Source organism: Chenopodium album, chromosome 26, assembly GCF_948465745.1.
Source record: "Chenopodium album chromosome 26, dcCheAlbu1.1, whole genome shotgun sequence".
NCBI classification, from domain to species: Eukaryota; Viridiplantae; Streptophyta; class Magnoliopsida; order Caryophyllales; family Amaranthaceae; genus Chenopodium; species Chenopodium album.
The window spans coordinates 20655289-20677903 of record NC_137859.1 but is presented as its reverse complement, the minus strand read 5'-3'; the positions used below and the strand labels follow the sequence as shown (position 1 = coordinate 20677903).

The window sequence follows — 22615 nt, the reverse complement described above, 5'->3', positions numbered from 1 at the left end:
AAGGAAAATTTGATTTTAATAATTTCAACTTTGTGCAACGTTCTATTAATAAAAACAATTTTTCGATTATTGGGGAATAACTTTAGGGTGCATTTTCTTGTCAGGCACAACTAGTTAACAATTGATTAATAACCTATTATACTAGGTTACATGGGCACGTATCAACACGTGATTAGTCAGAATAATGATAATAATAATAATTTTTTTTTTTTTTTTGGGGGGGGGGGGGGTTGTTCAATCTAAAACAAATGAAGTATGAATTTAAGGGCTGTTTGGTTGGAGGTATTCATCAAAGGGAATGAGAATCAACTGTCCTCATTCCCTTTGTTGCTGTTTGTTAAGCCTTTTTTTTTCCCATTCCCTTTACCCTGTCCATTCTCCCAAATCCTTCCAACTTCATTCCCCACCACCCTAGGTATTTCCATTCCCATTCCCTAGCCACCCTAAACACCACCATACCACCATCCTACTTCCTACCGAAACCACCACTGTCGGTCGTCCCCCCACCCTCTGCCGCACCTCCCTTGCCCCTCGCTGTGATCTCACAACTCTCCTCTCCCCCGAAAAATCCTCCCCCAACCCTGCAAAAACCTAGAAACAACTTCTATCTACCCGTAAAACCATCAGTCGATATTCCCACCACCCTTGAAACCTTAGACGTAGGGTTTCAAGGATGCAGTTGTGGGGGAGCCGCCAATACAAGGAGAGAGAAAATGATTTTAGGGTTTCGCGGGCAGGGGGAGGCTTTTACGGGGGAGATGATAGTTGTGCGGTCGAGGAGAACGGCGACGAGGGGCAGGGGAGATGCGGAGAAGGGCAGCAAGTGGTGTAGGAGATGCGGCAAGTGGTGGAGTGGTTGGGTGGTGGCTGGAAATGGTGGAAGTTAAGCAATGTGGTGGTGATGTGGTGGTTGGATTGGTGGCAGTGTTTCCTTTGTTATTCAAAACAAACAACACAGCAAAATTGGGGGATTTTCATTCCATTCTAATTCATTTCATTCCGATTACTCCGTGCGAACCAAACGGCCCCTTAGTACTAATATCATACACTTGTAAGGAGAAAAGTAGAGAAAACAAATTATTAAATGTTCTCAAGCCCACCGATAGCTTGGTGTACCTATGTAGGCGAGAACCCAGGAAAACGGCAAGGTGCTCCCAATACGTGCTAATGTGTGGCAAATTTACAAATCTCATGGGGTTTGGCTACCAAACATGAGTTCATTGTGCTTGAAATAATGTAACCTAAACTTGAAAAAGATGGTAATTCTAAACCAATCTATACTAATCTATACTAATATATTAAAAGGCGTTACTAAGAACATTTCTGTGCCACGTAAACCACGCCATGTCACCTACCCCATCTTTCATTATGCCACATCATCACTACTCAATCAACCAAAATATTGCTTCATATAAAAAATGATGGTAAGGGGATTCAAACACCCAACCTTTTATAAGAAAGATAGTTACTTAACCATCTAAATTAATCATAAACTATGTTATAAACATGAAAATAAATGTATGTAATAATCACAAGTTCACAACGTCTAATTAAAGTAGCAACCGGTGCAACGCCTGGACTACACACTAGTTAGTTATCAAATGTAGGTTTATTTAGTTGAGAAATAAAGAATATATAACAATACCCTTGATAGGAAAATTTTCACTGTTATCTTTGTGGTCTTGTAAGCAAAATACTCAGACAACTAATCCTAATAACAGCCCTATTTGTTTGAGTATTGTGCGAGGTAATCCACTACCTCAGCTGCAGATTCATAAGCACCCTCTATACATCGCCCCAATGCAACACCTGAAACATAGTTGCCACCAAGAAACAATCCCTTGAACCCAGCATCAGCTAGAGCTGCTTTTGCAGCATCAAGCAGATCAAAGTGGCCAATCAAAAATTGTGGAATCGCTTGGGGCCATACTTTCACGCCCAAAACCCGGGGATCCTTTGCATTAGGATTTATGAGAATTTTTCTCAAGTCCTTGTCAACTGCCCCAGCAAGTTCATCTTGTGTCTGCATGGTAAGAAATTTTTCAAGGAAAATAAATATAAAAGCTCAATAGAGCAAACACATCAACAAATCAAAAAGCAAATCCACCTTGTGTGAGCTTATTAGTGAGCTCAAGGAACCAAAATAATGCTGCCTAAGCTGTGATGCTTTACCCAAGGCAATTATCATATTTCTATAAATTTGGATTAGAACCATACGAGACAGTAGTTCCTGATAAATTACTTGCCTTGTGTAATATACTAGTGTTTGTAGAACCTCCAATGTAACTCAAAATTAAGGTCCTACCAGGTGGTGCTCGACCAGGGAAAAGCGATGAACTATAAATTGATCCTGTCAAGTCATATCAAAATTAGATGTTACCTTAGTGATGCAATCCTACATAAAGAATCACCCTCAACAAATAAAATGCAGTTGAATAGGAGTATCTACCCAAGGTTTCAACACCCTGACTGCGGGGATGCAATTGCCCAAATCCTTGAAGTTTACCATCAATCAAACACTCTGATCTAATTGCTTCACTAGGATAAGAAAGTGACACAGCTGCAACTGGCGGATAGTAGAACTTTGCAAGTGATTCTGCAGCAACATCCTGTGCAAAAAATGTAGTACAATTCAGTAAATTCAGTGATCAATACACCAAATTAAAGAACAAATGCAAGAAATATAACACCACACAAATGCAGTAGCAGCTACCATTACCTATCCCTATCTAAAAACATTCTATCGAGTATCTTTACAGGAATGAGTCGTAAAATGTACCACGGTTTTCAGAATTTAGAGTTCACCACATTTTATTAGCGAGATTGCTATGGGAGATCAGAGTAGTGAAGAATATTAGTTTTACCCCATCTCCCCAATCGAGTGAAATTGCCCGTAGTAAACTCGTATTTTCTTCAAAGAATTTGGGGATTCAGCTTGCGGCTGATGGGGTCGGGTGATGGCTTGGTTACAAATTTCTCCAATGTTCATTGTGATTGATAAAATTAATCTTGACTACTCAATTGTAATTCAAGGGTGATTAGCAAGAGTTATCTAGGGTAGTACAAGCCAGCTATAAAAGTAAGAGCAACTTTTGCCACATTTATATTATGAAATTCTCTCGAACTAGCTTCTTTCTGAGCTTAAATCTCTATAGTTATTTATATCTTTATGACAACTCAATATTCAATTTAAGTTTGTGTACAAAATCAAGATTAAGGACCTTAATTCATTAAGCTTTGTAATTATTAAATCAAATTTTTATCTTTGGATTATGGTTTCTTTGACTGTTCATACAATAAACACCCCCCCCCCCCCCCCGCCTCTTTCCTTCAAAACACCAGCAGGCGGGAAATTCCTGGAAAATCTGTTATTTCTAGAAGACTTCTCATCAAGTTAACCTTCACAAAAAGGTAGGCAAAGATAATTACCAAAATCTATGTAACCTTGGCTCGGGAAGAAATGCACGATGTAGGTAAAGATCTGAGTGTCCAATAGGGTAATTCCAAAGAATTGGGGACACAGGGACTCTATACTGATACAAATGTATGAAAATATGGCCAGTGACAAGCTTATTTTTAGGTGGGTTGTTTGAAAAGTTAACTTAAATTCATTAGTAGACATTAAAATTAATTCAGTCAATTTAAAGATTTATTAGGAGAGTAATAATGGAGATAATGTAATAGACTACTAATCTGACTTGTATTTTTAATTTAACTAGGCTAATAAATAATGATTAAAGCGTGAGTCTTTGATTGATAATGGCAAAAATTTGGATACAAAAGGATAGGTTAATTTAAGGCTAATACTCTCTTGATAACTTTAGGTTATCACTCTCTTAGTAACTTGAGGTTACTACTCTCAGCATATTTCATCACAATTCACATAATCGCCTACTGCCTTCACTACTACACGTCTACACTATATACACTAAAGCCACATTACAAAACATTAACCTAAAAGGCTAAAATTAATTGTTCTTGTCCTCTACTGCTGTCATACAGAATCAAGAATCAGTCCCATGCTCCCCCTATCCTTAGTGCTTTCTTAATTGCTTTTGTCCTCTAGTATTGTATGCTACTGTGTTCCTTATTGGCTCACTGGTGGTAGACACCAGGTCTATAACAGATAACTATTTTGTTCTTTAGTAATCTAATCATGCAAGATTAGAATGGGAATTTGAAGAGTTTAATTTGGTTTTAATAAGGAAAAATGTTATCTACGTTCATGAGGGATTGGGTAATGGGGAAGGAGTATCCTTTTTATATGGTTTTCAAAACATTTTGGGGCCCTGTAGGTCTGGACCAACCAATAGCCCTAAGGAGACAATGCCTTAGATTGTGAAGATATTGGAATAGGTTGTACAAGAAATTTAAGTGTGATTCATAGGACTTTGTACATGGAAAATCCTTAAGATAAGGGAGCATCTTTATCAGTCAAAGTGTGCCGAGGATATGGTTTGTTTTACAATTAGCAATTGAGGAAGTTGCGCTAATGTAGCTTCAACTCTTCAAGGGATATGGTAAAGAAGTTGGGAAATTGAGATTGCCCACTCAAAGTATTTCTTTACTATTGAAGATTTCTATAGGGAGGTTCACATACATTCACCTTTGTGACATTGTAGAATGTAGAATGTTGCCTACTTCAATAGTTTTCTACATGATTTTTGGGAATGGGTTGTCTATCAAAATTAAAATCACTTAAACTATTTCACTGAGGATTACACTTCTTAGAATTTATATTACATATTTCCTCTAATCTACAAATATTGCAACAATTACCAATTTAGGAAGTTTAACAAATATTGCAACATTGACCTATTTACGTATGTTTTGTCTCTTTTTCTCTCCTTATCACATGGGTCCCTATCTTTATTCCCTCTATCTCTCTCCTCTTCTTAAAACTTGTATGCCATTGCTATGTTGCAATATTTGGGGAGCAGAGAAAGTACATTTTTTTTTAACTTATATAATAAGTTAATAGCTTAACTATACCTTTTGTAGGAGTGACATGCTTACAACCTCAGCTAACATCACTTTTAATACTTACATTTCTTTATTTATTTCTACTTTGTAAATTACACATATATTCACCTTTCACTTCTTTTATTAAAATTTTAAACTATCACTTGAATAACCTAGCAAAATGGAATATTATTGTTGCACAACTTAGTATTATATACAAGCAACTTTATTTAAATAGGTCAGTTTCTTTCTATGCCTAGTAAGATGGTTTTGTGTAGTTGACGATAGACAACTAACACTTGTAACACATACGTACAAGGATTTTCTTCTATATCGTTTCTCATTTTCTTGAATCAAACCTCTAAATACCCAAATTTTCTAATAGCAATCTTCATTTGAAAGGCAAAGGTCCCTCTTAGGCAAGATCATTTATATGCTCTTTAGAAATGTTTAGAATTTGCCATCTCAACTTAAAATTGTTCGTTTTTTCAGCCTGATAGCAACTCACATTCATGTGTTTTTATCACTATGAAATGGATTGTTACTTTGAGGAATGATTTTTGTTGGGTAAAGAGAATTGGGTTTATTTGTTAAATACACGATGGCAATCTTTGGAAGTACATGGCTGAGCCAAAACATTTAGGGCTTTCAAAGATGAATCAAACAGGGAGATATAGATAGATTAGGCAAAATATTAAATTCCTCCATATTTACCTAGTTAGTACATTCTTATATATCTACCTAGTCAGTACACTCATCAGCATCTACCTAGTGAGGGCAATCACATTGTCCTGATGAAACTAAATCAATAATATAAATAAATAAAATCTCAATGTTCTAAACAATTCTAAGTGGTGGAAATTTTTTTGTTTGATTTTCTATAGTGACCTATTTAAATTGTTTTATTCATAATTATTATAAACAAAATTTATAATAAAATAAATAAAGGAAAGAAGAGCCGGAAATAAATGGTGATTTTAAATAAGGACTTAAAAAAAGAATACTAGAAACAAAATTTTATGCGGTGGAAGTAGAGAATCTATGCTTCGGAAAGAGGAGTACTAAGCAATGGCAGAGAAGGGAAAGCCCAAAACAATTTATTCTAAAAAAATTATAGTCTTAAATTTTAAAAGAAATTTGACGGTATATTTTTAATGGTTTTGCAAAATAATGGCACAATAGTGGACTAAATAATAAAAAAAAGAGTTATTAATAGATTGATTAAATTAAAAAATATGGTAAAAATACCAACTTTGCCCAATTTAACATCCCAACTTTGGATTATTATGTAATACGTAGTTAACTAAACTTTCGGAGTATTCGCTTTCTTTGGGTCAATTGATAACCAACTAAATTGGTAAACTTGCTACGTGTTACTCTATAATCTCAATATATTTGTTCAAGGCTTCAGGCTTTTCAGAGACAAATATTACTATCCTTTTAGACATAATAATCTAAAGAGTAAGACACTTACTAAGAACAAGGCCAAGTGAGACTATCACGTCAAACAATCTGAAAAGCTATGTCAACACAAAACTATAATACTTACTGAAATTGGACGAAGGAGGCTACTTGCAATATGTGATGGGACAGTCATCACAACACTTTTGGTCCGTACAGAAACCAGTCCATCTGGTGTTTCATAAGTCAGATTATATTCTCCATTTGGCGACTTAACAATACTAGAAAGGGTCCATGATAGTTTCACTTTGCTGCCAAGCCTGCAAAGAGATAAAAAGTTAATATGTCAAGCAAAAATTTGAGCACGAGCAAAAAAAAAAATCCAAACATAAAAGCAGAGACTGCTTCAGATGCAGTATCCTTCCTGACTGACAATTTAACTACTTCGTGTCTTAGAGAACACATTTCAAGGGGTAAAAAAAAGAAAAAAAAAAAAAAAACCTTTCAGAAATGGCTGTAGGCAACATAGTGAGTCCTTTCCTGAAGGATCCAACTGTCTGGCCCTTAGGTTTAGGGAGGCGCCTGCAATATGATGTGACTTTGGATGATGAGAGGCACCACTACTGGAAAAAGAGACTCACACCTTAAAGGTCTATGAGCCAGGACAATAGGAGAAAAAAAAGTAGCATCATTACGGGTCTCGAGGTGGCTTTGGATTGTTCTTTCTTTCCTGGATTGTTTTGAGGGTACCACCAATGATACTACCACCCTTTTGTTCCAAGATCCAAACTTTGCCAAAAGCAGCTTTCATACTCAACTTGGAAGGATCACCAGCATACACGCCTGAGCAAATAAAAATAGGAGTCAGTGACAGAGCAAAGACCTATTAAAGCTTCTTGAGGTTGGTGTCAAATTTCTGAACTTACATCCTATCCTTCGTTACAGAAACTGAAAAGAAAATTAAGTGTTTCACATCAAAATTAATAATACATTTGTGAAAAAATTATTTCATATATAACAACATGAATAAAGTGTATGGTTGCCTCAATAAAATCTTTCGTGAAGAGTTTACATGAGATTAAAATGATACTTTTCTAACTCCATGTATGATTTTTGTAAAAAATTAGTTTACTATTTCCAACAAGATACAATATGGTTGATTAAATACCTATGACACTAGTAAGCAAGGGTTTCTTGTACAAATTAAAACTGGATCTATCATGTATTCAGCTGACTCTTTCTTCTGTGCAATTGTTTAGCCAAGGAAATGATTAACATTGTTTCACACTCATTTAAAGGGTAATAATTCCTCTACCCCTTCCTCCTCCGCCCGTCCGCCGTCTCTTCATTTTCTCTTATCACCAATAAATTCTATTAGAGTGAGTGAATAAGTTTTTACAAGAAAGAGAAAAGAAAGACATGAAACCTGAACAAAAGGGTTCAATCAAGCGTTCAAATACTTCATCACCCAGATTACGACGGACAAAATCTTCAACAGATTCCTCGTGAGCCTGTCAATTTTTCACAAAGGGTAGAAGTTGAATAAGAATTCAAAAGGACTGGTACAAACAATGTGGAAATTACAGTAAAGAGGAGGACAAAACTGGAGGAGAAGGACGTAAGCCAAGAGCACCGAGTCCAGCCCTAATCTTGCCAGGGAAGCTCATAAGGTCAAAGAAAGGGAGGTCAGTGGGCTTGGACGGTACAGGCCTTAATTTGCCATTCCACAACACAAAACGAGGGGCATTAGGATCTCCAAACACCAATTCATCTTTCAATCCACTGTCAACCTGCTCGCATTGATTTAATCAATCAACCAGCTTTTTTATTAATACTTACTAACATTTAGAGAAGGGACAGATAAAACTTTAAAAATACACAGACTTACAGCCATGGTGAGCACTGCATCAGATGGCTGGAAGCTGTTAGGTCCCTCTTCCCAGATATAGCCATCGGCCTCCACAGTAGTGATGTTCCCGCCAACTCGATCTTTAGCCTCCGTGACAATGAAATTTGGGGAGCGGGAGGAGTATTTTGTAGAGAGAGCTTGTGCAATGCCAAGACCACTGATTCCACCACCTACAATCACACAGTCTAGTACTTCTGCACCATCGATTCCAAAAGTACCCGTGTTTGTGTTCAGGTAATTGGCTGCTGAATTTGAGGTCGAGACTGTGGAGCAACAGACAATGTTGTTGGTAGCATTATTCTGTGAATTCCCACATCGTCTTCGAAATGAGAAAGATGAAATTGGAATAGTGATGCGGTTGTTCCTACTATAAGATAAAGACATAGCGGATTGAGGCAGACAGTGGGCAATGGTGCTCGAAAACGCCATTTCGCTCATCTCTCTGCCTAAAATCTGATCAGATATTTATATTACAAAGTAATGTAACAATACATTATGGAAAGAACAAAAAAAAAAAAAAAAAAAAAAGGTTCCGCAACACATTAGCAACCAAATTCGATTCAGTTATCAAATTAAGCTCGAAAAATCACAGAATGATAGGGAAAAAGGCACGTTTGATTCAATTATCAAATTTAACTTCATATTTTAGCAACCAAATTCGATTCAATCATCAAATTAAGCTCAAAAATCACTTAATGTTGGGAAAAAGGCACGTTTGATTCAATTATCAAATTAAACTCATATTTTAGCAACCAAATTCGATTCGATAATAACATTAAGCACGAAAAATCACAAAATTTTAGGAAGAAAAGGCACGTTTGATTCAATTATCAAATTAGGCTCATATATTTCTTCTCTAGCAGCCAAATTGCTCGTATTGACCTTTCATAACATTAGCAATTATAACCAATAGTTCAACTTACAATAAAATTAAATTAGATTAACTGAAATTGATATGCCATGGTAACAAAAAGAAACAACATCTTACCTCAGAAGCTGCTTTAATGAGGGATAAAAAATAGAAATATCAGAATGCGGCTCAATGGAGAACGTGGAATGCGCTTTAATGGAGAACGTGGAGTGCGCAATAATGGAAAACTGGGAGAAAAAGAGAGGAGGAGAACAGATGGGTCTGCCTAAGATAAAATTCAATTATTACTCCCTTTTTCGCATTAATCGCAACTATAGAATTGGCTCAAAGTGTTTTTTTTTTTTTTTTTTTTTTTTTTTTTTTTTTTTTTTACCAAACAGATTATATATTAATACTAAAGCAAATAGAATTAACCATCGCTTCTCCAACTATTTGATGAGCTCTATAAACACGCTGACGATCATATGAATACTACAATACTGAAAGATTGAGCCAAGTTGTTTAAGCAGGGTCAAAAGATCATATGAATCAGTAAAAACCGTGAGAGACAGAAACCCTCGATCAAAAGCCCATTGTAGCCCGTACATGCATGCCAAAGCCTCTGCATGTAAAGCTGAGGAACAAACCCCGTAGTGACTATCACCACTAATCGGATCATCCAACAGGTTAGCATTATCCAAGCACCATCCCATTCCAGTTTATTGAGAATCTTTGAATCAAAAGCCATCTATTTGAAGAGAAAGTAAAGCACTCCCATGGGGAGTCAGGCCAAGTCGAGCTATGTAAAATCCAGGCGGTGGAGAGGCACCACTATCAACCCCCGTAATATTAGTGGTGCTTGTCGGCGCGTCCAAGTTGACAAAGATTACTTATCCAGAAAAAGATTTCCAATCAACAACACAAAGCATTAGGGCTTATGACAACTCGAGGAGTTCGGTGTGTGGAACTGTTAAGCTACCAATTACCACAGGCCCAATTCAAAAGATGGTTGAATTCCATGTCATGGACATTAAACCTACATTGAACCTTCTACTTAGCCGTCCTTCGATACATGAGCTTGGTGCAATACCATCCTCACTTCATCAAATGATTAGATTAAACTATCAAGGGCTTCCTATGACTATACATGCCTCTCCCCTACAAATAGCTATAAATGATCACACTTCCAGAAATAAACCATGATAATGATGAAGAGGACATGTGGGGATTTGCCGCGGAGCTAATCTGAACATCGGAGCTAATCTGAACAATCGAAATGGAGGAAAACCTTGAAAATCCATTCAAGCTTGATCCATATTCCACCCAGATAGTAAACAACATCTTATTTAAGAGAAGTTACTTTCTTGGGATACCTTTGGGAAATAAAGAAATCTCTTTTACTTCCTATCCTCAAGAAAAGTTTCTCTTTTGGATTGGGATACAAACCAACCAAAGAAGAACTAGAGACTCACGATGCTAAAATCAAGGCATGTAGAGACAACAATAAGAAAGGGATAATCACCTTGCTCCCATCTTACAAACAAACCCTGAATGGACAATTCATTAGGGAGGGAGAAGATTACCCATGTTATGACTTTCCAGAACCATTAGTTCTAGAAGGTATCAAGAAGCATGGATTCGAAATATTTCACGATTGTTACTTCTTGAATGACAATTTCAAAATCGTTGAATCAAAACACCCAACTCCAGGGTGCTATTATAGGCAAGCATTCAACTTGCTATTTGGACTAGAGCAAAACCATGTTGCTACAATGACTAATCAAAACGCCATCCAAGATGAAGCTTTGGACCCAACCTCGTTGATGGATGGAGAAAGTCTTTTAAATGGACCAATCATAAAGCTGATAAGCTGGAAATCATCACAGGCAAAGGGAAGATGTTTGAAGAATCGGACGATGAGTTAAGTTTGGATTTAAGGAAGCTGGAAGTTAGAGCCTTGTGGCCATTACTAAATCTTTATTTTCTAATTCTAAGGACGAAGATCCCAAAAAGGATTATTCTCTTGATGTACTTTCTTTTGAATTTAATAATATGAGCTCTGTTTGGGGGTTTTTTGTCCCTTGGGAGAGTTACAACACTAAGACTGGATCCAACGAGGGGCGCCTGCACCTGCAAAACAACGGAGCACCGAATGGTCGGTGGTCCGCCTCCGAAGATTAAGTTAGTATGAATTCGGAATGAAAACATGCCGAAGTAGGTATTTTGCTTGGATTCCAAGCTCAGAAGTACTGTTTCTTGAGAGTGACATTTTAGACAATGATTGGTATTCAATCAATGGTATGTCATAAAAGTTGTAAGAATCAGATTGGGTCCCCATAAATGAGGGGAATGTTCCCTATTTATAGGGTCCTAGGAATGTGTGCCCTTCTTAGGGTTTTGTGCCCTAGGGAAGGGCACACCGCTTTTTGCAGGCCCCTTGGGATTTGGGCCTTGAAAGCCGCTATTTCCAAGGGGATATATGCTGCCACGTGTCACCATCTGGAAGGTCCAACTTGGCGCTCCTTCCAGTGACACGTGGCGGGCTCTGATTTGGCCAGCTAGCTAGGGTTCAAATACCCAAATCATTTGCCCCTCACAGGGGACACACGCTTGCCACGTGTCGACTGTGATAGGTGTCCGATTTCAAAATTACTATTGAGGGAAAAAGTAGGTTTCACCCCCTCTATAAATAGAAGGTTTACCCCCCCCCCATTTTAGATTCACACCCTTGCGTGAATTTTAGGAGAACCTCTAACTCTTTGACTTTCAAAAACTTTGACTCTCAAGCATCCAACACTCGGCCCTACGTCCGCCTGCACCAGCGAACTGAAACCAAGCACCTCTTAGTCCCTTCATCTAAGGTAACCGGTTGTTCCCTTCTTTTACTTTGTATTTTTCTTTGTTTTTAAAAAATGGTTTCCCAAACGCACGCGGCACGACATAGGATAGTGATCAGCTGGTCACCGAGGACGACTGAATCTAGAATTAGCGGTGCCGAATGCTTGGCCAAGGACTCTTCTTTGCGAACTTCCCCGAATCCGACCGTTTCTGTGTCTGTGCAGGACACTATGGCAAGAACCAAGAGAACCGCGAGAAAATATAATTCGGTTTTTAATGTGGTACATACCATTCGGATGTGTCGATTGTTTATTCAGACGACTCTATAAGGGCGCCTTCTAATGAGGTGTTTGAAAACCCTCCAAGCCCTTCTAACCTTCCTCCAACCCCTACCTATTACCATTCGTCCACTTTTAGTGGGAATCCTAGTGACAGGAATCTGCGGGAGGCGGATGACCAATTTAAACCCGGGCCTTCAGGACAGGCGTCGAAAGAGAGTTTGGGGGATGACCCTGCCACCACCAGTCGGCACTCCCCCAACTCTGATGAGAATTCTGACAATGACACAACGTCATCGTCCTCCGATAGCCCCTCCATTGATTCGGAGGAGGCGCGGTCAAGATTTGATACTGCCCGTGAATCCTTTTCTATAGATAAGGGAGAGGGCTGGGATAAGCCGTCTGCCACCAGGCGTCGAGAACGTGCCCCTTACTATCATCACGTTTCCAAGGGCAGGCGGAAGATAATGGCGGCTGGCCTCAGCCAATTCCTCAAAGACCATGTCATGGGACATGGCTACAAGTTGTCCGTGCCAAAGGGCGTGGACACCATCACGTGGCCCCTGTTGGGCAGTTATCGTGATAAATGCTTTGGATGCTATAAGGCGTCCATTCAAACGGGACTCCGCTTCCCTCTCCATCCGGCTGTAGAGAGGATTCTTGACGGATACCAGCTAGGTATCTGGTAACTAGTCCCCAACTATTGGGTAAATATTCTGGGCTACGTTGCCACCTGTGAGATGCTAGCTGTGGAGCCCAGCTTTGAGGCATTCGCTCATATGCACTATCTAAGTAGAGCTCAACATCAAAGTGGGGTCGGCTGGTTTACCTTGTCCAGCCAAAAGGGTTACATGATGACCTTGGGGAAAGAGAACAATTGGAAGGACTGGAGGTCCAAATTTTACGTCATCTCTTCCCCAGATACCGAGAGAAACAAGCAGTACAACCGATGGACTAAGGAGCTGCCCCTTATGGTAGGTGAGAGTGTTCTGTCGCCTATTCCTAGGAAGGCGCAGAAGGAGATTTTGGACCGAGGCCTGTTTAAGGTTGCTCTTCGGACCAATGCAGAAACGGGAAAAAAGAGGTAGCGCCCCAAAGTTATATTCCCAAGTTCGAGTGGCTCTCAGATGGGAGTTACTTGGCCACATGTGGCCTGAGTACTGAGAAGCCGAGAGGTAGTAGACTACATGCATATGTAGTTTTAGCTACTCATTTTGTGATTATTTTGTTTAAGTCAATAACTCTCTTGCCCCTCTCTTTGCAGATATAGCAATGTCAAAGCTTCCGTCTCACCGCAAGCCGGCTGTTTTTGCAGCCTTGTACCGTTCGTCTGTTAAACGGGCGAACGAGGAGCAGCCATCTGGCGGCACTCCACAAGTGAGAAACATCCTTTTTCTTTTTTCTTTCTCTCTTTTTTTTTTACTTGTGAAAATCTTGTTGAGTCCTCAACTGATTGGGTGAACTTTGATTTGCAGGGTGCCTCGACCAAGCCCACGTACTCCCACCAGCTGGACCCCAAGCTACGAAAACAGACAGGCGGCGATGTCGGTAAAAACCGAAAACACATCGCTTCTAAGCCAAATAGAGGGACTGACACCTCCACCCCCACTAAGACTCCATTGAAGCCGAATGCTCACCTTAGAGCATCGAAGAGTGGCAAGCCACTCAACACTCCTATCGGCTCAGCAGGCGGTAGCAAAGCTGCGTTGGAGGAGGAGGAGGGTAATACATTCGGCGTTCTTGAATTGATTGTTAATATCATCCTCCCTTCAAGACATATTAACTTGTTTGATTTATCTTAACAGAAGTGCTGACTAGGTCGACTGTGCTCCAGATGGCGAGATGAATGCTCATGACCATTGATCCTGATGACAAAGCATCCAGTAGGGGAGTCGGATCTCTCGACCTGGACGCCATTCCGGCGCTTCTCTACGAGGTAATACTTGTGCCTTTGTCTTGAGCATTGTTTTGGTTAGAGTTCTTCTAACTTTTGTTGCGTTGTTGCCGAATGCAGGTTATGCTTAGCGTGAGTGGGCTCAAGAAGCCACTCAACGAGAAGACCAAGAGGTCAAGGCTGCAAAAGCTCAGGCCACCTCTGCTTTAGACACGGCTTAGTTTCAAATTGCCCAAAATGAAATTCTGACACTTGATATGCTATATTCCTAGGCATCGGCCAATCTGCAGGTCCAACAAAACCTGGATACGGCTCGGAAGAAAATTATTGAACTCCAAAATGAGGTTAAGGACCCCAAGGAGAAGATGGAGCCCCTCCAAGATGCGCAAGAGAAAGCTTGCCGCCTGGAGAAGTCGGTTGATAGACTCAAGAAGCGGCTGAATAACCAAGAAACTCAGCTGAAGGCAAAGTATAAGTCTTTGACCGAGGAAGAGAAGAAAGCCATGGTTAAGCAAATGATGGATGATTATGAAGCCATCATGCGCACAGACTGGGGTGCATTGTAGCCGGACTTCGACTATCAAATTTGGAAGTCCAAGTTTGATGAGGCAAATGATGAGTTTAATGCCCGTCTTATTCATGAAGCTGAGAATGCAGCCGCCGATGGTGCTGACGAGGTGTCTGACTCATTAGACGAGTCGTCCTCCAGTGGGGAGGAGGAGGATCCGGGGAAGGATGAGAAAAAAGATGATGAGCAGCCAAAGGATGGCAAGTCGACTGCTGATGCTGAAAACCTCCCCTGATCTTTAAGCTTTCAAGTGTCTTTTTCTGCGGTCGTATGGCCATTATTCTGCTTTCTCAGCCTGTGTGCCGAGTATGTGATGTATTTTTCCCGACCAAGTGGTCGGGTAATTTGACAATTTATGGCTCAGCCAGCTCAACTTTCCCAGCCGTCCATGTGGCGGTTGGTTTTAATTTTAATGAAGCATCCAGCTGTACGGCCGGTTCTGTTATATTTGCTCTTATTTAAAATTATTTTTTGCATGTTCTTGGCTAAGTATTTATAACCCGTATACCATGCAAATATCCTTGCCCCTGGAAGGATGTCGATTGGTTTCGGTTGATTGGATTGATTGACTTAGAAATTATTGATACTTAAAAGAGTATGCATGGTTTCTAAGTTAATCAATCACTATGGTGATTGCCCCAAACCAGTCGACAAACGTCCATGAAGAGTAGTCGAATGCTTTGTTTTCATTCGGCCATGGTTTCTAAGTCTTTTAATTTAGCTAATTCGCTAAAGAGAAAACCTCCGCCTGCTTTGCCCCAAAATCCATAAACAGGCGCATCCGACCATAGGCCTCGTTGAGATAAGATGCTAAGTTTTAACTTAGCTAATTTACTTAAGAAAAATAGTCCGCCTGTTTTGCCCCAATAGCAAAGAACAGGCGCATCCGGCCAACATGCCTCTTTTTAATCTGCTAAGTATTTTAACTCGTTTTCTTCACAAGTAAAGGTCCGCCTGTCCTACGTTGGAAAAGAGGCAGGCGTATCCAGCCAAAGGCCTCGCGTAGATTGCTAAGCTGCTAACTTAGCTTTTTCACTAATAAAGAATTTCCGCCTGTCTTATCCCAGAGCAATAACAGGCGCATCCGGATTTATGCCTCGATAGCCTCTACTCATGAAACAATAACCGTTTTCCAACTATGCTAGAACAGTTGGAAAAACTCTGGGCCTTTTAGATTTCACTTTCGATTAAATCAAACGACTGCGAATGCTGCCTTAGCACTCGGTAGGGCCGCTTGATGTATTCGTAGAGCAATGTGCCACCCAAATGGGAGATGCTCCTCCTTGACGAATTCGCCCGAATGGAAGTCGCCGGTTATCTGACTCATGTTGGAGTAGACGGTCATACTCATGTTGGAGCAGTCTGTGGCCGTTCGGCCTCCATTTGTTTATTAATATCCGGCCATTGGCCACAAAATAATATCCGGCCATTGGCCTTGTCATGATTTTATCTTGCCTTAGGCCTCTAAAAGATTAAGCAAATATTCGTGAAGTATTGGGCCTAACTTAAAGAATTTCGTAGGATCGATTGCTTTGAAGCAGTCGGCTCCTTCAGAGGGATTGGGGCGTCTGCTTTGAATTGGGGCAGATGATTTCCAAATATGTTGGCCGTCTGTATTTTATATAGGCGACGCTATAAAACTTAATAAAAAGACAAATTGGGAAATGAAGGCATATTCTCATTAACAAAATTTGAGATATTTACAAATGTACTTAGAAGTATTAATTTTTTAAGTTGTCTACATTCCAAGTTCTGGGCAGTTACCTGCCGTCTTGTTCTTCCAAGCGGTAAGTGCCGTCTCTAACTTCATCATAGATTTGGTAGAGGCCTTGCCAATTTGGGGTTAGCTTTCCCTGCTCATTCGCCCTATCGACTGCCTCCATTTTCCGTAGCACAAAGTCCCCTACTTTGAAAGGACGCTTGTGTACTCTTTTGTTGTAAGCCCGAGTCATTCTCAGACGGTAGATCTTATGGCGCAAGGCAACATTGCCCCTGCGCTCTGGAAGTGAGTCCAATGCTAGCCGCATGGCCTCCCAGTTTGCATCTTCGTCATACAACATGATTCGAAGAGTCGGGTCATAGTGTTCAATGGGCAGGACAGCTTCTGCACCATACACCATGAGGAATGGGGTTTCTCCAGTTGCCCCTTTTGCCGTCGTTCTGATGGACCAAAGGACGTGTGGTAATTCATCCGCCCAAAGGCCGCCAGCTCGTTCAATTTTCTTTTTTACCCCGTTTGAGATTAACTTGTTGAAGGCTATGACCTGGCCGTTTGCTTAAGGCCAGTCGACAGATGGAAAAAAACTTGAGACCCCCTAGTCTCTTAGCCAAGTCTTGAGCTGAGGCGTCTCAAATTGAGGACCATTGTCAAAAGCCATAGACATGGGCACCCCGAAACGAGTGATATATTCCTCCAGATGAAGGAAATGACATCTTTTGTCTTGATGTTTTTGACAGCCTCCGCCTCTACCCACTTGGTAAAGTAGTGCACAGCCACAAATATGTAGCGCTTGCTGCCTGAGGTGGCTGTGTAAGGCTCTAGGATGTCCATGCCCCATTTGGCAAAGGGTATTGGGCTGTGGATGGCTATCAGGTTTGTAGTCGGACGATGGATAAGTTTGCCAAACTTTTGGCACTTGTCACATCTTTTCACCATCTACATTGCGTCCGACTCCAGAGTTGGCAAGAGATAGAGCCGCCTGACCTTGGCAGCGAGGGATCTGCCGCCTATATAGGAGGCGGAGTAACCCGAATGCAACTCTTCAAGGACTTCTTCACCCTTTTCAGGGGTAACACACTTCAACACAGGTTTTAAAAAACTCGCCTTGAAGAGTTCTCCTTGTCTTAGCTCGAAGTTAGCCACTCGTTTCTTTAGAATAGCCGCCTCCTAAGGTAAATCAGGGAGCGTGCCGTCTACAAGATAATCCCGGATGCTGTCCATCCAGGTTGAGCTTCGGTCAAGAATTCCAATGGGGTCTTCATCAGATATACTTCTTTTTTCCATGACCTCCTAGAAGACTGACCAAGGCGTTTCACAGGAGGCGGATGATGCCAGTTTGGACAGAGCATCCGCCTGATTGTTCGAAGATCTGGGCAATTGAATTAGATGAAATTCTTTAAGTGTCCCAACTTCATTTTTGACCGCCTGCAGATACTTTATCATGGCCGGATGAGTGGCCTCGTACGTCCCGTTGACTTAGAAAACTACCAATTGAGAATCAGAGCAGGCGTCAATTTTCTTTGTCCCTGCCGCCTTACAGTACTGGATGCCGGCTAGCAGGGCTTCATTTTTTGTCTCATTGTTAGAAACCTGGAACTTTAACCGTAATGCATACTCAAACTTATCTCCTTCAAGAGATTGACAGATACTTCCTGCACCACAGCCGTTCATAGTGGAGCTCCCGTCCACATACACTTTCCAAACCTGACTGGTACTGTCCGGAGCAACTGGCCTTGTCATTTCAACAATAAAGTCGGCAAATGCTTGCCCTTTTATTGCCTTTCTTGGTTCGTAAGTGATTTCCAATCCTTGCATTTTAATCGCCTATTTGAGCATTCGTCCAGAAGACTCCAAGGTTGTAAGTGGTCGCTTGATCGGTTGGTCAGTATAGACCACTACCGCATGCGTTAAGAAGTAAGGTTTCAACTTCTTTATGGCTATGTAAAGGGAGAGACCAAAATTTTCAACTATGGGGTACAGAAGCTCAGCGTTCCTAAGAACATGGCTAATGAAATAGACCGGGAGTTGGATGCCGTCTCTTTCAGCTAAGAGAATGGAATTGAGGACATGATTGGAGACGGCTAGATACATGAAGAGCTTTTCTTTGGGTAGAGGGCTAACCAGCCTCGGCAAAGAGTGCAAATGAGTATTTAACTTCTGAAAGGCCGCCTCTACGTCAGCCCCCCATTCAAAGTTGGTCTTCTTCCTGATTGCCTAGAAGAAGTAAAGGCACTTGTCAACTGACCGATTGAGGAATCTCCCCAAGGCCGCCAGGTAACCTGTCATCTTTTGGACTTCTCTCACAATGCGGGGCGACTACATGTCGATTACCTCCTGCATTTTCTCAAGGTTGGCCTCTATTCCCCTTTGGTCAATCAGGAATCCGAGAAACTTCCCAGACTCAACACCAAAGACACACTTTTTTGGATTCAGCATGACCTTGTGCCGCCTGAGTGTGGCAAATGTTACTCGGAGATTAGCAAGGTGATCCAGCTGTTGTTTGGATTAGACTATCATGTCATCAATGTACGCCTCTACATTCCTTTCAATTTGATTAATGAAGACCGTATTAATCATTCCTTGGATAGTTTCAGGCGCGTTCTTCAAACCAAACGGCATCACAGTATAACAGAAAAAAACCTGATCATTGACGAATGCCGTCTTTTCTTGAGCTTTTTTCCACAAGGGGGTCTGGTGGAAACCAGAATAGGTGTCCATGAAACTCATTAGGGCATGTTTGGCTGTTGAATCGACAAGACTTTTGATCTTTGGCAGTTGATAACTATCCTTCGGACATGCTCTGTTCAGATCGGTGTAGTCAACACTCATTCGCCAAGTCCCATTCAGCTTCCTTACTAATACAACGTTAGCCACCCACTCAGGGAAATTGCATGGCTTAATGAACTTGGCGTCTAGCTGCTTTTTAACTTAAGCTGCTGCCTCCTGAATTCTTTCATCGTCGTGGTTTCTCTTCTTTTGCCGAATAGGCTTCTTTTTGGGATCCACGGCGCGTTTTTGGACAGCGAGATCCAGGCTGATGCCTGTCATCTCTTCCACTTCAAAGGCAAAGATGTCTTTGAATTCTCTTAGCAGCTGGTGCAGGTTGTCACCTAGCTTAGCAAATGCAACCTTCCCCACCTTAACCGTCCGCTCTAGCCGACTGTCGTTCAGAGGGATGTCAATGTGTTCACCAGTAGGCTGGGATAGAGGTCGTCTGACCTTTCCTTGGTTAGTGATTGCTATTGCTTTTCTTTTTTGACCACCACCAGCTGATCAATTTTTCTCTTTTTTTCGGCTGGTGGGGCCGCCTGATCTTCCATGATATCATCAAGGTCGATTGTCTGCTTGCCCCGAACAGCTGCTACGGCCGCGGGCTTAACGTCCGAGAGATAACACTCTCGAGCCGTCTTTTGGTCCCTATTAAGGGAACCGACTGTTCCATCATCCCTCTTATACTTGATAAGCATGAGGGTAGGAATGATGACGGCCTTGCACTCGTTCAGAGTGGGTCGGCCAAAGATGAGGTTGTAAGTAGTGATCTCTTCAACCACTAGGAAAAAGATGGTCATGTGCCGACCGTTTCCCTTCTTTCCTGGGCGGATGGGCAAATCAATCCGTCCGACTGGGTGCACAAGTCCTCCCCCAATCCTTACAAGGGTGTGAGAGACCTCCATCATGCTATCCGACTTGTACTTGAGATTAAATAAGCATTTGAGGCTGATGAGGTTAGAGGAGCTGCCTGTGTCGATCAAAATTCGAACAACCAGTTGGTTGGCCACTTTGCATTCAATGACCACAGGGTTATCATGTGGCCGACGGACTTTGCCTCTGTCCTTCTCGGTGATGATGACTTTAGGGAAGGCGGATGTGCTTGCCGCCTCTCCCTCTTCAACAGAATGGACCATCTTATTCAGAAGGTCCTTGGTGCCTCGAATGGTCGGCCACCCCCAGCGAATCCGCCTGCTATTGTATATATCGGATCCTCATCTGTCTCGGTACTTATAGTAGGCTGGGGAGTCTTCTTTTTAGACTGCCCCGGATTTGCCTTGGAAGTCACTTTGGACTTCACATAGGACTTTAGCTCTCCTTTGTTGGCCAGACGTTCAAGCTCACGCTTGAGACTGAAACAGTCGTTTGTGTCATGGCCGACATCCTCATGGAAGTGGCATTGTTTATTTTTGTTCTGATTTTCAGCGGAACCTCTCATTGGAGTTGGCTTCTCAAGAGTTAGTCGATCCTTGATTTCCAAGAGGATGAAGCAGCAGTCCTTGTGGAACTCGTACCTTGGAACGTACGGTTTCCACTCTTTCTTCTTTTTTTGGCCGGCTGATCGGAGTTACCAACGACCCAATATTTGTTTTTTCGTTTTGCTCTCTTTTGTCTTGGGAGCCGGCTGAGCAGGCCGACTCTCCTTCTGTCGGTCGGACTTCTTTGAGTCCGACTGCTTGCTGGAGGAGCAGAGCTCGGTCGCCTGTATATATGCTTCCGCCTCTCGTAGTGCCCCCTGCAGAGTGAAAATTTGTTTGCGGACGAGTTCATACTTGAAAGTAGAACTGTCCTTCAGACCCTTGAAGAAGTCTGTAAAGGCGACCTCATCAGACAACCCATGGATCTGGATTCTCACCAGATTGAACCGCCTGACGTAGGAACCCAGGCCTTCTGTATCTCCCTGCTGTACATTGCCTAAATCAAGGCTTGTCTTTTTGGTAGGGATGTTCATAGAGAAATTGGAAGCAAACAAGAACGCAAGCGTTTTGACGTTGTTGATGCAACTAGCCGACAGATTGCCAAACCAATGCTGGGCTATGCCCTTCAGGGAGGCTGGAAAGCAACGACACCATGCGGCATCATCAAACCCTTGTATATACATGAGGTGGGTGTATGCTAGCAGGTGGTCTTCAAGGTTGGAGGTCCCATCATAGGTCCCAACCAACACATTTTTAACCTTAGCCGGCTATTCGGCTTTGGTTATTTCCTTGGAGAAGCAGAGGGTTGATCTCCAAGGTGTTGCAGCCTAAGCTGCCAATCCATGGGCTGATAGCCGCATGCCGTCTGTCCCCCAAAAAAGGCAGGCTGAATACAAGGTAAAGCAGGCGGCTGGTACAATGGCGGAGCCATGTACTGAGCCGACTGTATCACATGAGGGCCAGGCTGAACCCGAGGGTTGCTTGTTGGGGTCTCATGTACAGATTGTGAATACCTCCCAGAGATATTCTGGAAGCTATCATGATAAGTCGACGTGGAGGCCGACTCTGAAAGCTTAGTTCTCTTCTGCTCGATGTAATGTCGAGCGTCAGAGAATATTTTCTTGCTACCATCCGGCTGTACATGCCTTACATTGTGGCCGAATTGAGGCTGAGCTTTCTCACTAAGGGCAGGATGAGGAGTCGGCTGATGGTCCCTGACCGACTTCTGTTTGCCAGGCTGGGCGGGCTTCTTGGCCGACTACTCCTTTCTAGGAGTAGACGACTTCCTGTTGGTAAGTTGTTTAATTCACCCCTAAGACTGCTCACATGAGTTAGTCTTGGGTGACTGGGGCTGATCTTGCCGCCTGGGTAGAACCAACCAGCTGCCTTGAGGTCTTTCTTTGCTGTCCAGCAATTTTGCTTGGACCCGCCTGAGAATGAGGACACTCCGGCTTTTCCTTACCGCGAGTGCATCTAGAAATGAGGGACCTATCCTGGGCTGTATAGGTTTTGACGTCACCATCGTCCCCTAAGTCATGGTCCGTCCGGACCAACATATCCTCCAGGGACCGATTGGTCTCTGGTGGCCGATTGGTCTCTGGAGGCCGATTGGTCTCTTGAGTTGGTACAAGTTTTTAAGAAGCCATCTTAGAGGTACTCTCCCCACAGACGGCGCCAAATGTTTCGGGATTTTTGTCCCTTGGGAGAGTTACAACACTAAGATTGGATCCAACGAAGGGCGCCTGTACCTGCAAAACTACGGAGCACCGAATGGTCGGTTGTCCGCCTCCGAAGATTAAGTTAGTATGGATTCGGAATGAAAACGTGTGGAAAGTAGGTATCCGCTTGGATTCCAAGCTCAGTAGTACTGTTTCTTGAGAGTGACAGTTTAGACAATGATTGGTATTCAATCAATGGTATGTCATAAAAGTTATAAGAATCAGATTGGGTCTCATAAATGAGGGGAATGTTCCTATTTATAGGGTCCTAGGAATGTGTGTCCTTCCTA

The 22615-nt window shown here is 41.9% G+C and overlaps 1 protein-coding gene across 3 annotated transcripts; it reads right to left on the bottom strand.

Moving 5' to 3' along the window:
• Nucleotides 1-1478: 1478 nt before the first annotated feature.
• On the bottom strand, nucleotides 1479-9400 carry LOC145618049 (protoporphyrinogen oxidase 1, chloroplastic-like). 3 transcript variants are annotated; one of them, XM_081672827.1, is made up of 10 exons: nucleotides 9261-9400; nucleotides 8252-8725; nucleotides 7968-8153; nucleotides 7790-7874; nucleotides 7059-7206; nucleotides 6865-6945; nucleotides 6512-6683; nucleotides 2450-2609; nucleotides 2247-2350; nucleotides 1479-2023 (listed from the first exon to the last, which is right to left on the bottom strand). In XM_081672827.1, exons 2-10 carry the CDS (start codon nucleotides 8708-8710, stop codon nucleotides 1724-1726), a joined length of 1695 nt encoding a protein of 564 aa, XP_081528953.1. In that variant the 5' UTR covers nucleotides 8711-8725; nucleotides 9261-9400; the 3' UTR covers nucleotides 1479-1723. The 3 variants fall into 3 exon arrangements, with proteins under 3 accessions (XP_081528953.1, XP_081528952.1, XP_081528954.1); XM_081672826.1 differs by having other exon boundaries at nucleotides 8252-8718; XM_081672828.1 differs by having other exon boundaries at nucleotides 8252-8714; nucleotides 9261-9393.
• Between the last annotated feature and the right edge of the window lie 13215 nt (nucleotides 9401-22615).

Excerpts from the sequence above, each read along its gene's own strand:
- LOC145618049 (XM_081672827.1), bottom strand. The coding sequence starts at position 8,710 with ATGAGCGAAATGGCGTTTTCGAGCACCATTGCCCACTGTCTGCCTCAA. Across the intron at positions 2,351-2,449 it reads TCAGGGTGTTGAAACCTTGG|GATCAATTTATAGTTCATCG; the intron begins GTAGATACTCCT and ends ATGACTTGACAG. Across the intron at positions 2,024-2,246 it reads ACACTAGTATATTACACAAG|ACACAAGATGAACTTGCTGG; the intron begins GCAAGTAATTTA and ends CTTACCATGCAG.